The sequence below is a fragment of the Haliotis rubra genome, unplaced genomic scaffold (genome assembly GCF_003918875.1).
Source record: "Haliotis rubra isolate DU_JTF1 unplaced genomic scaffold, ASM391887v1 Scf116, whole genome shotgun sequence".
Classification (NCBI taxonomy): Eukaryota; Metazoa; Mollusca; class Gastropoda; order Lepetellida; family Haliotidae; genus Haliotis; species Haliotis rubra.
This window is the reverse complement of record NW_025765070.1, coordinates 1,108,293-1,122,067: the sequence shown is the minus strand read 5'-3', so window position 1 is coordinate 1,122,067 and position 13,775 is coordinate 1,108,293. Positions and strand designations below refer to the sequence as shown.

Genomic DNA, 13,775 nt, shown 5'->3' with positions numbered 1-13,775 from the left:
AAATATTTCTAAAGGGATCAAATTTGTGATAAATCTTGATAAATTATTAATATCACAATAGCACTGCACCTCTTCTATAGCTATGGAGGGTGATTCCAAAATTTGAAAACAATCCATTCAAAAGTTATTGTTTGAACAAAAGTTCCCTTGGGTTATTCAAAGTTCAAAATATTGTAAATTGATGCAATCCTTTAAAAGAATAGAAAATCAGAACCAAAGTTCACACTGCCCCTCTCCTTGAGACAAAGAATTTGTCAAAACAGTCAAACAAATTGAAATCAATCCAACCAATCATTTTCAAGTTATTGGTTGTACAAAATGTCTTCAAATGGATGGACAGAATTCCTTAGTATAAATATATACCTTGGCCCTTTTTGGTCAGGGGATATAAAAAAAAGTAAGTGTGCTTCATACAAAGTTCAGTTCATTTAGCCATTTAATGATGCATCTTTCAGTAAATATTCTCCTTGACTTTAAGGTCATGATTCCCAATTAGCATGGACTTATTAATCCACAGCTCACAATTGGGATGTTTGCTGGGAGTATAATGCACATAGTTTTTGTACGTGAACATCACACAATGGTTGCTACGCAAACTTATAAAGCTTTAAGACATTAAGACCATTCATGTCAAAATCAATGCAGTGTTTCCATTCTCTGGCATAAACTGGATGTTGACCAGTAAAATATGACTGGAACTGGTAAACTTGAGTGTTGATGATCTGTGTGCAGCAGAAATTTCCTTCAAAATGCATATCATATGATATAAATCATTGTAACTGGCAGAAAACAGAACATCAGTCTGTTTCAATGAAGGCATGTCAATTTTCTCTAATTTCAATGGCAATTCTGGTTAAAAAAGGCAAAAAATCTGCCAAGGATGAAAGGTGTGAAAGTCACATGCAATAGCAATGTTTTCATTTGTTTGTTTTTTATGAGATCTGTGTCATTTCGACATACATCACTAGCTGCACCTGCTCTTGTAAAGTATGTTGTGATCTTTTCAGAATGCATACCATTCATGCATGTTAAAACCTGTTGCATGTCAACTCTTTTCAATAATAAATGAAAACCTCTGAATCAACAAGGTATAACATGTTTATTTCATAATTTAGTACAGTCTTATATCTATTATAAGTGATCATTGGGACTGGTCAATTTTTGTAAGATACCAGGGAACACGGCGAGCAGAAAAAACTGCCATCAGGCTGATTGAACGTAAGGGATTTTGGCCAATGTTTGTAAACTTTGCTTAACATTACCTCACCCCAAGCAAATTATATCAATTATTTGGACATTCTTATGACAGGATGAATGTATTTTATAAACGTTTTATACGTAATTAGGCTTGAGGTGGAAACTCTGTGTGTCATAAGTAGCGTCTGTCACATTGTTACATGTATTATTCTGAGTGGGTGTGCATACATTGAAAGAGAGCAAAATATGCCTCACAGTCATAAGACTAAATCTATAACTGACCAGGCCCTTTGCATTTGCCCTCTAGATTTCAAGCATCATAGCAGAACCAATCTCCTGCATCATCTGTGCTGGTTGACAGAAAAGTGTGAGCTTCTGAATCAATCCACCATCAAAAAGGCGCATCTATCTTGACTGTGATTGGCTGTAAAAACAAAATTAAATGTCAGATGGATGTGAGATGGGGTCATAAAAGGTGATACTTCAAGGGAGAAACAGCAGCTGAAGGCAAAGATGTACAAGATGTTTGATCACTTGAAAGCTTTAAAATGGCCAGAGGGAAAATTCTTCAATGCTCCTATCTGAATCCATGTAAGTTATCAGAAACTGGCCTATCATCTCAGAATTTGTTGAAAATCTTTGAATTAGCTGGTAGTAAGAGCTGGTCTTTGAGGAGGGAACATATGAACAGCAAATATGCTCCAATTCTGTCAATTCACATAAGTTAAACAATCATCATCTTAAACAAAGTACCAGTCTACCGGTAGTTGTGACAGAGCAGAAATGTGACATTTAATCATGTAACTATTGCAGCAGTTTGGACTGAATTATCTCTTCTTAAGTTGGAACTGACCATAACCCTATCAATGTTGGAACCTATAGTACTGTCGGAAATGCTAGAAAAATGCTTTTTAGCCTTAATATCTTTATAAAGGGGATAAATATACTATGTTGTCAATATATCAACTCGCCTATTGTCTACCTAATTTTTATTTCAATCGATTTAACATTCCGATGCATTTAAAGGGCAGGTTACAGGAGAGAATTTGGTACTAAAACAGCAACTTAAGATTTTTTCAGAGTTCAACAACAGAAATCTGAAATAGTCTTTACATTTATGCTAATAATACAGGTGGTGTAAAAATATAAATTAACGTTTTCCTAAACAAATAAATGTTGAATGTTTGTGTTACTTTACTTAATTATCGTTTTCTTTATTGAAGAAATATTAATATAAATGTTAAGTCTTGATAAATAAGTTTCCCGTCATGCATGCACATCTTTATCGCAGTGTCCACTATGGCCAACGATTTGCAGTCGATTGTTGCAAAGGTTTATAGGCTTTTTTCTGCTTAAGAAAGACACAGGTAAACCTTTCATTAGTTTAGAAAGGGTTAATTACAGAACGTGTAGAGCTGTTGGCATGTCTTACCAACAAGTTTACAATATTGTAAACAAATCAGACAAGACAGGGACCGTCTCAAATGCAAAACCGGGACGTAAAACCATCCTTGACAACTTTGACAAGGGAGTGCTTAGACGGGCGGTCTACAAACTTTATGAGAAGAAAAATATATATATTCTAAAGAAGCTACACCAGTGACTTCGTTAAATCTTTGGCCAATGTTCACAACTAGATTAAACTGCCCGAATTACATCCATATTTTTTCATTGAAATAAACTGTTGACATGCAAAACATTTATTAAAACGTTGCACATTTCTACAATCAATCGATAAGATAACACAAGTGATAGGATTCTTTCCAATGTACAGTAATTCGTATGTTTATTTAAAAAAACCCACACATACACAAATGATCCCTTACATAACTGATAATGTATACTATAATACACATATTCAACATTTTGCAGAAAACATCTATTGAGATGACCCTCGCCGAGCCAGCGTGCTCAGGTGTCAATTTCACCTGTCGATAGCGTGCATGCTGATGACGTAACACAGGCAGTTAATGTTTGTTTCAAATAACGTCCCACTACCACTTATTTTTCTAAGTTTTTGGTATTTTCATCAGTAAAAACACATTTTAGAGCATGTCTCAAAATTTATTCCCTCGGTCTACATTAGGTAGATGTTTCTTGAAGTGATATTTGTTATTTAAGTAACTATAATATCTCTGAATTTTAAATATAAGTCAAAAAGCATTTTTCTAGCATTTCCGACAGTACTTTAGTAAGGATCTCAGCATATTTTGGTCTGACAAAATTGTCACGTTTCTTTTCAGTTGGACATATCAGAAATTGTCCAATTACGTCCTTATTTATTTAAGATATCTACTTTTACAATGTAAATTCACTGCAATAATGGTGAATCATCTCAGGAGGTAATTTAGTATACCAATTAATCACATATATGTAATTTTGTTACTGCCTTCAAATATCACAAAGTAAAACATAACTTTCTGCTTTATTCTTGCTGCCCGCTGACGGGAAGTTATAACAAGCAGCATGAACAGGTTACTGAGCTGGATAATTCAGAGAAGATTACAATTGGATGTTGGCAATTTATCTGGTAGATAAGGTATTTAATATTGTTCACTGAAATAATCTGACAGCAGCACTGGATGTTATGTTTGTGAACAACATAACTAGCTAGTAATGCTCAATGCTATACATGAATACATGGGAAAAGATTACACAGATCCTGAAGTCACAGTTAACAGAAACTTATACATCCATCTTGACATCTGATCCAAAATGATTTTGGGTTCCCCTAGAAGTGATTCATTAGATTACCTGTACAATGCAAAATACTAATCTTGAGCGAACCATCACTGATCCACTGTGATCCAAACTGGGCAGACAACATTAACTTTCCATGGAATACTGAATTTGTACATTTCTGGAACTATGACTGACTACCAGCTAAAACTTCCTGGAAAAGACCGTTGAATGAAACTTTCAGACCAGATTTCATTACAGAATACATGTGTGGACTGTGAGCCAGATTTCTCAAGGTTTAAAATGCTCCACCCAGAACTGGGCCCAGCCATAGTGTGGCCCCTTGCTAGAAACAGACTTTACAATTGTGTATGCACACGTAACTCATTCCCCAGAACACAGAGACAATTTGTGTAACACTACATACTCTGATCAAATCAGACATGTGCTAATGCAACCATTTTAGAGTTAGTTAGTTTTCCTTTAGATTGTGGAGTGACTTTGAGCACTATAAACAAAGGGACATTAGTCTAAAACAGTATCTATTTGGAAGACCATGCAACAATGAATTGTATGCAGATACATCTGGCAATATTCCAGCTATTTTGGGTAAGTCTGTGAATAATAGAGTCTGGACCAGACAATCCAGTAATCAACATCATGATCGTCAATTTGAACAATTGGGATACGATGACATGTGCTAACCAAGCCAGTGAGTTTGACCAGATGATCCCATCAGTCGCCTCCTTGCCTCTTACATGAAGCATTGGTTGGTGACCAGTTTTAACCCAGAACTTTAATGGTGGATGCAAGAACAACTTTCATGATTTGTGTGCAGTGTCCGTCATGACTGTGAGGGTGATTTGTCAGTCAGCAGATACAGACCATGAATGTCTATTATCACTACTTGCATTACTGTGAAAAGTAACATTTAAACTGAATCCACAGTTTCACTAAATATCTTGTTTTTGCACTTAGTTGAAATTACCATCTTTTTTATCTGCTATCATTTTTGATATGCTGTAAATGTCTTTCTACTGTCCAAAATTGTATGAGCAATATACCTGTGATCTCCCTATGGAGGAAATACATTAATCCTTTAAAACACAAGAAGACATTTGAAAACGATGACAGAAATACAAATTGGTACTGAGAGATGGAACTGAGATGGAAAATGGAAAAAGAAATAGGTAGAACATGATGTAACATGACAGTCAGCTGATTATGCTGATGAAGTCATGTTGCCTTTTGCAGGGCCTAGTCCAGTTTGGTTAACTTGGTAGGTGGCCTAGATATATAAGTGTCCCTACCATTTTCCAGGTGTGCTCTGTGGGACAAGATCAATGACTTATGGCTGGCCATTGCTTTCTGTTGATGGTTTGCTGCTTTAGGTCACCAGTTAGAATACATTTATTGGCATTTTGAACAAACATGAGGTGCAAACAGCACAACCATTGGACCAGTACGTTGTCTCAGTTGTAATGCTCACAGACCCTTCCATGGATAATGTGCAGTAGAATTCTGGCAGCAATCACGTATAAGTTATCACTGATGAAATTAAGAGAATGTTACATTTATTACATCACTACCATCATGCACTTTGAGTGTCATCACACCAGAAGGGCTCAGAGCCCAATTTAATTATTTAAAACTTGCACTGGTGCAACATGAAACTGTAAAATGCAGCCTCATGCTCATACCAATTACACCCAGTGCATGTTAATATTATGCCGTTCGATGAGCACAAAGCTCATCTGGAAAACAGCGTGAAGAACTGGTTTGGAGCAGTGACTACACAGACAGAGACCGAATGAGACCTACTGTTCATGTCATGAAATCGTATGATGTAAAATAAAATGATCTCATCAGACCCAGAATAATTTTGTTATAGTGATGTTCTAAATCAGAAGTACCAAAACCTAAGCATTACATATAATTTTATATTGAGTAGCAGGCGCAACCTGTTTTTGTCTGGTGCAACAAGGTTTTTACCTGAGGTTGCACTGGGTACAAGTAAGTTTCATTTGACAAAGAGTGTCCTAGGTCATTGTTATTTGACTGTGAATTCTGAAAATCCTTGTCTTGACCCAAGGCATGCATAGACTGTTCTCCATGGATTTGAATAACCAGCCTTAAAGGAGAATACGAATGAAAACAAAACTTTTGATATATTGTAAAGGATATTCTAAAAGTCACATTCCGTGATTAAAATTGAACAAAATGTTTGTAAAATAGCAATAAAAACACAAAAATGTACTCGTATTTCCGCCTATTACGGAAACACCCGACAGTTAATGAGCAGAGGGGGTATCACGTGACATGACGTCATAAGTGCCTGTTGCTGATGGCTTTCTCTTTGATTTTACCTCACAACTTAACAGTGTCTGTGGATTCTGAGCAGTAAAAGATGTTCCTGATGTCATTTCTGAAATGGATGTTAGACCGTATCAATACGATCCGATTTTACATCTTGCAAGACAATCTTCCACTGAAGATGAAGAAGAAGAATCAAGCGAAACGGAGGCACCGCTTGAGGTCAATCAATCAATCAACACTTTATTTCTGTACAAAGGCCATCGGGCCCATATACGTACAGTTTCATACATTATAATACAATTTGCATATATGTATATACACGCCCATCTGTATACATGTATACAGGTAATCTGAACATACAATACAGGTTAATATGGATAAAGTAGATAAAGATATGATATGATAATACAAAAGTATAATATGGTATTTAATATTATCATTCTTGTAATAGCTTATATCTTCATTCATAAGAATGCATTATATATAGGCTGAGCATTTTCAAACTATGTACGTTATTTGTCATAAGTAGTTTCTTAAAATTATGCATATTCGTTTTGAAATCACTTGGTAAATATTTACGACGTAAGGTCAAAATAAATTTAAAAATAGACCATATAATTTAACAAGATTACTATTTGTCAGCAAAATGTCATACAGTTCCAGCCAGCAAACTCACCCCTATAAATATATGACCAGTCACTAAGAATTATTTTTAAAAAAATGTGATTACAGTTCATTTTGTGTCAAATGGGTGACTGTAGGGTGTCTGGGATTTAAAAATAAAATAATTATGCTTCAGACGAGGGAAAATAAAAATAATCTGCTTCAAAAATTACACTGGAATTATTTTGTTGAAAAAAATTAGGATCCTAGTTCTCATTAATAACGTATCAAGTCTCGATACAAGATCCCAGCCTGGTCGAGCAGAGATAATATTCGCGACGCAGATAAGTTATTCCCCGAAAACTGGTGAAATATAAAACACTAGTCAGGACAACGTATGTTTTCCCATTGTTTGGTTATGGAAATAGTTATGGTACTCGGTCATAGCCTTAGAATGACATCCTGTCAGCCAATGAGAATACAGAACAACTTTCACGGCACACACTACTGACAAATAGCGAGTCTGATGCTGACGTGCGTAATTGGACAAAATGGAAAACAATGAAAGCAACAAGTACTTCATGATTTGCCGTTGTATTCGGCAATGTTTCGAGTTGACTGCATCATTTAGGGCTCCAAACCGAAAAGAACGTTATAGCGAAACATTTTCAAGCTCATGTATAATCTCTTACTGATTTTGATAATATATGCTGAAAGGCAAAAGAAACGTCGTAATATTGGAAATGACATTTAAGTATCAATGGAACATTTGAACCTATTTTTTAAAATAATACGCCACTGAAATGCAGTATCGACTTTCATCAGAGAAGATAACCCCTCTCCATTTTCCCCCATGACAGTTTTGCCGCTGTTGTGTCCACTTGGATACGTTCCCGGCGGTGACGTTAGGTGAATATGGGTCTCCTGGCAGGACATCGACAAAACAGGTTCCTGGCTTGGAGACGTCGCCGAATGGTAGGTCACTGACTGGTCGCTGGTGGTTTCCTATGGTCACCCAAAAACATTTCTAACTTCAATCTCAAACAAAACTTTATTGGGCAATGCAGGCTATACGACCACGATTCATGTTTCCTCAAACTTGACTTCTGGTGTATATTTAAAAAAATAGGTACAAATACTCCATTGATACTCAAATGTCATTTCTAATATTACGACGTTTCTTTTGCCTTTCAGTATATATCGCTGTGTACCAGTCGAACTGCCCCAGCTACAAAATGCCCCAGCAAATTTGGCCATTCATTCTAATTTGTTCAAATTTATTTATAATGATTGAATATATGCCATAAATGCATAGTTTTTGTCAACTTATTATGATATTATGTTCTTCATATAAAAGTTATTAGGAAGTAATATTTCTGATAAATGTTTCATCAGTAAACTCATAACTATGTATATACTTATATATGAAGAACATAATATCAAAGTTGACAAAACTATGCATTTATGGCCTATATTTATTCATTTTAAATAAATTGGGGCATTTTGACTACCCCACTGGGGCAATTGACCAAATTTGCTGGGTCATTTTGTAGCGGGGGCAATTCGACTGGCAATCGGACTTGATTTAATTTATGTTAAAATACCACTGACAGTAAGTTGTTACAGGGAATGATGGAGTATAATTAATGAATCTCGTGGGTACTTTTTCCTTCTTCAGCCTAGCTTGGGTATTTCCATACCCCATGCGTGCATGTCTCTTTCATATGCGTCCGACTCGGAATGATCGGCGCATTTCTCCTGCCGAAATCTGTTATTTCACTTGGAAAACGGAAGAAATGGTGGTGCTTTCCCATGTTCGATGATGCCGTGCATCCCCAGGCAACGCAATACACCATCGTACCATTAAAAAAACGACGGAAACAACAGGATTTGTACGACTGTAGCGCTTGGTCTTTGGCAATATGGCGGACTACAAGCACATTTGACATCATGAGCGGAAAGGTCACGTGGGTTCCAGTGAACTATGCATAATGGCCGAAGCTGAGATTTACAGAAACTGTTTTCGCGATTAAAACATAATTATACATAATTTTTAATTGAAAATTTGGGAATATGTTTCTGATGACTTTATCTTTCACCCATCAAATTATTGCAATTCACTCGTATTCTCCTTTAACCTAACAGCAGTCTCACACAATCAAGCAGTCCTTGGCTACCTCCAACAATGTCCAGATGGTAAACTCAACAGTTCCAAAAACCTCGCACAATGGTGCCATGTCAAGATCTGAACTGTTCGGATGGTTGTTATTTGTAAGCTGGTTGTGGTGAGTGTGTTATGTGGATGAGGCAATCCAACAGATAATACCGTCTGATCCTACACACACGAGAAGAACACCATCCCTTGATAAAATGATAGGAATCTTGGTTCTTGCAGCTCATATTTGATACTGCAATTCTAAAACTAGCAACTATCATTGGTGCTTGCAACTGTGTGTCTCTGACATTCACTATTCTATCAGAGACAATCTCGGACAACTCATTGTCATGTTATATATTTGTAGGAGGAATTGATTGTTTCTTCTTGAAAAATTGGGTATTTGCAACACCTGAATGTTCCTCTGAAGTTTTGCTTTTTGGATCAATGCATTGAAATGACATGAAGATGAAGAGTCACTATCAATCTACACTGCAACCAGAAATAAGTACAAAGGTGTTTGTAGAGCAAAACAAACCCACCTATTCTTTCCTGAAGAACACAAACAAAAACAAAAAAAGAAATGAAAAAGACTGATATATATAAATTATTTGAACATTTTAAAAATGTACTTAGTGGTACTTTGGTGTGAAGCTGAGAAACATTGGCAGAGAACAAGTGGAAATTCGACATGGGTACTCCACTACAGATATCACATTCATTCTGACAGACAGACAGGGCAAATGTGGAAATTGCATAAAGGTGTTGTGGACTTCTCTGAAGCATTTGATTATATTATTATTATATTATTATTATATTGCATTTGTAATGCACTAAACTCCATTCACTAGGTGAATGTTCATAGCGCTAACAATCAAAGCACAGCACATTATTACCCCAGGTAACCCAAGCTGGCTGTGAGGTGCTAGGTTATAGTCACATGACTTTTCTCACCGGGTACCCATTTTCTGCTGGGTGAACAGAGGCAATATTTGAACAAACTCACTTGCCTAAGGTGACACCACATGAAACTCACAGGAGTCAAGCTGCCTAACGTTGCTTAACTTCAACTGATTTGTGACCTGAGCTCTATGCACAGGACCACACACCACCAGTATTCAGTATGAAGAAAAAAATATGTTTTTTATTTTGTTTTCATAGGATAAGTAACAAAATCTAAAACAATAATTTCTGTGTAATATCTATCAAGATGAAAATGTCATGCAAGAAATAAAGGTATATATTCAGAAATGTTCTACTGCGAATCTGAAGAGTTTCTCTTGTTCTTTATAAATGAACTTGTTGATGTAATTGTGATGGGGGAATCAATTACACCTGAATATTATGAAAATATTCTTGCTACATTTTGTTGATGTTATCATTATGCTCTCAAGTACAGTAATAGACAAACGACAAATTGTTCCTCTTAGCTAATGAGGGTCTGGTCATCATTCTCAAGTTGCTGAGCTTACCTACTGACAATAACTATGATTCACACAAAGATATGGACACACTGAGTCAAACCTCCTGAACTTTGTGTGAATGCACTGTGGCAGGTAATCAGCTATGACTTTACCCCAGAGTTTATTGGTACTTCCTTCAAGTAAATTCAAGTCAATATTTTACAGCAACCTTACCTTGCTACAGAAGGGGCACTCTCCATAGATCCTGTTAAAGCTCTGTCGGCTGGATGGTAATCCACGTAACCACTAGTAACAGAGAAGGCATCAATATCTAACATTAACACTGAGGCTATCCAATTAAATCTGTATGTATTAAACTAAATTTTGAAGAAAGTAAATGACAAGATTAATGAATAATAAAAACATAATGTAAGAACAAACAATTTTATTTTTACAATCAAAAGGACAATTCAGTGTGTCAAATAAGTGGTAGCAGCAGGTAACAAGCTCACGTTTTCTCATTCTTGAATGATTTCAAGATGACTGTTTCAGTTCTAGTATTCTAGAATTTGTAGAAAGTTGGCAAGACGTTCCGTGTCTCCAAACATAAAAGAAATAAGTCAGGTTAAAAAAATATATCTCCAATTCCCTTGTTGTCACTCTTCTATAGCTATAGCTACAGCCAGCAGCAGGCTTTTTGAAAATGTCCAATCCAGAAACACCTAGAGGCTTCTGTTCAAATCTGACCACAATGGTACTTGATATTATTTAATTTATAGGTGAACGTGTCGCTGACATTTACTACAAATACACTCACAGCAGTTTGTATCGATACCATAATTATTTCCACACAACAGGATGTGAAAAATCTTTGGAATACAAAATTCTAATTATGCACAGTTAACTAACATTTTGGCAGATTGTCCCTTAGCCGATTCTGATGACATAAGATAAAATATTAAGAATGAGACATGAACTATACTCAACAACAAAAGTTCTTATATTTCTTCATTAATTAAGTTTCGATAAATGGCCAATTTCCTTTCAAAGTCATTAAGCATAGCTTTTTTACAATGTCTAGCTTTTTCTATCAAATAATAGTATCTTAATTCTTTCTTAAAATGGGATAGGGTTGGTGATTTCTGTTGCAGCTTGCATCTATATATATGATATTTGGCAAGTAGCAAAATGAGATGAAAAATATCATCGGTTTGAAAAGTGGATGAACAACCAAAAAGGATCAGATCAACCTGGAAATTAATAATACCTGTGTGTGAGCAGTTTTGTTCAATCCACTGAGAAAGCATTTGCCAAAATTGTTTACTTATTCTACAGTTCCAGAAAAGGTGAAGTATAGTTTCAGGCTCACTCCCACAGAATGTGCACTGATTATTATCAACAATATTCATTTTAATCAAGCATGTATTTACTGGAAATATTCTATGAAGCAACCTATATTGCATCCGTCTTAATTTGGGATCGGGACTTGTCTTAAAGGTTTTATAAAGATATGGCTCCAATTAATATTAATCAAGGTTTCATCTTCCCATTTTTCGATGATCTTCAATTTTTCTACACCTTCAGTGATTTTAAAATAATAGCACTTTGATCCTTTTTTACACGAAAAAAGATTATTCATATTAATGTTTATAAGGTTATCTAACATCACATATGAGGTTTTTTTAATCCCTGTAGCTTTGAGGTACTTATTAACTGCTTTTAGAATTCCATGAAATTCAGTAAAATTTATATTGTAGAATTTATGACAAAACTGTACAAGCGTCATAAAGTTACCACCATCATTCAGTAGACAATGAATATTAATAATGTCATGTTCTTGAAATGTTTTTCTGTAGAAAGATTTGCCATCTATAATTATGTTTCTGTTATACAAAAGGGGTTCCCTAAGAAAATCTTCATAGGTATTTGGTTTATTTTTATAGCTATAATTGGCAAACGCATTCAGAGTATCTTTCCAGAAAATATTCTGTATAGATTTTAAAAGCTTGTGTGGAAATTCGCTACCAAACAGTGTAAGGTTTAAATATTGTGGGAGTGTTTCTATCAGTAGGTGTTTCCACTTTCTATCATAGTTTTGTTGTAGTAGTTTTCTAATCCATGTTACTTTCAGGGCATCGACATAGGCATATATGTCGATCATGCCAAGCCCACCGTCAGCAATTGGTCTACAAACTACTGTTCGTTTAATTTTGTCAGGTTTGTTATCCCAGAGAAAACTAAATAACATACTATTTAACTTTTTAAAGAAAACACTAGGTGGATTGGGCAGAGTAAGGAAAAGGAAATTTAATTTGGAAATGAGCAGTGACTTGATAATAGCAATTTTACCTAGAGGGGTTATAGTTCTCTTCATCCATCGTTTCATAATCTCTTCAATTTAATATAGCTTACTTTCATAATTTAGCTTAATCATCTTGTTAATATCAGTCGAGAAAATTATCCCCAAGATCTTTTCTGGGTTCCAACGTAGGTTCAGGTCTGGTCTGAATTTAGCATTACTATTTCTACAACTTCCTATCCAAATCACTTCTGATTTATCATAGTTAATATTAAGTCCAGAGATTTGTGCATACAGATCTAGTGTGTCATTGACCCCTTCGAACGATTTCCTTGAGCCATCCAGGATAAATTCTGTGTCATCTGCATATTGAGGGATCAAGTATTCTATGTTATTTACCACTATACCCTTTATATTTTCATTTTTTTTAATAAGAGCTGATAGTATTTCAGCACATAGTAGGAAGATATATGGTGACAAAGGGTCACCTTGTCTACAGCCGGAAAGAATAGGTAAAATTTTGATGGTTATAGATTTCCAGCCTTTTTGATGCTTTAGGCCTGAGATGTTGAGTGTATCAAGTCTGCTATGGCCATGGCTAGTGGGAAGGAATAATGTTTTCTTAGTCTTGGCCAACAATGTAGCAGATACTACAGGTTTGTAACCTCCTCAAAAAGAACAGATGATGTATGAGTTCCATTTCGCGAATGTCAGTGGGGTCTTCACATCCTCCAACAGAAGAATTTCATTAGTCTGTTGAGGACAGGGAGATCTACAGACAGTCCATCGTCCTGGAGGTGTGAGGTTAGAGCAGAACTGTATCTTTCAATGGAGCTCTGATGGACCTTTTCATCCTCGCACTGATGTAATCAGGAAACATGCCACAGGAGACATAGTTACAGGTCCAAATTCATTTTTCTTTGCCGCTGGCAGAATTTGCTCTATCTGTTATTGTAGATGAAGGCTGACGATCGTCTCCATTACAAGTCTATTCCTTGTTCCAACAGATTGCTCCCTCTCTGGTGTGTTCTCTGTCACTCTGTATTCAGATTGACAGTGTTGAAATAACACATCAGGGCAAACTTGGGAGGATAGACAGATGGGGGCAACTACTCCTGCCTAA

At 35.8% G+C, this 13,775-nt stretch overlaps 1 protein-coding gene across 5 annotated transcripts in view; it reads right to left on the bottom strand.

Annotated features, from left to right (window-relative positions):
- Positions 1-1,082: 1,082 nt before the first annotated feature.
- The window catches only part of LOC124256170 (E3 ubiquitin-protein ligase FANCL-like), a 154,548-nt gene continuing 141,855 nt past the window's right edge, over positions 1,083-13,775 (bottom strand). For all 5 annotated transcript variants that reach the window (XM_046690137.1, XM_046690131.1, XM_046690144.1 and 2 more), the window contains 2 exons: positions 10,588-10,659; positions 1,083-1,621 (listed from right to left, as the gene is read on the bottom strand). In XM_046690137.1, coding sequence (XP_046546093.1) covers positions 1,589-1,621; positions 10,588-10,659 — 105 coding nt within the window. In that variant the 3' untranslated portion in view covers positions 1,083-1,588. The remainder of the gene's footprint in view (positions 1,622-10,587; positions 10,660-13,775) is intronic.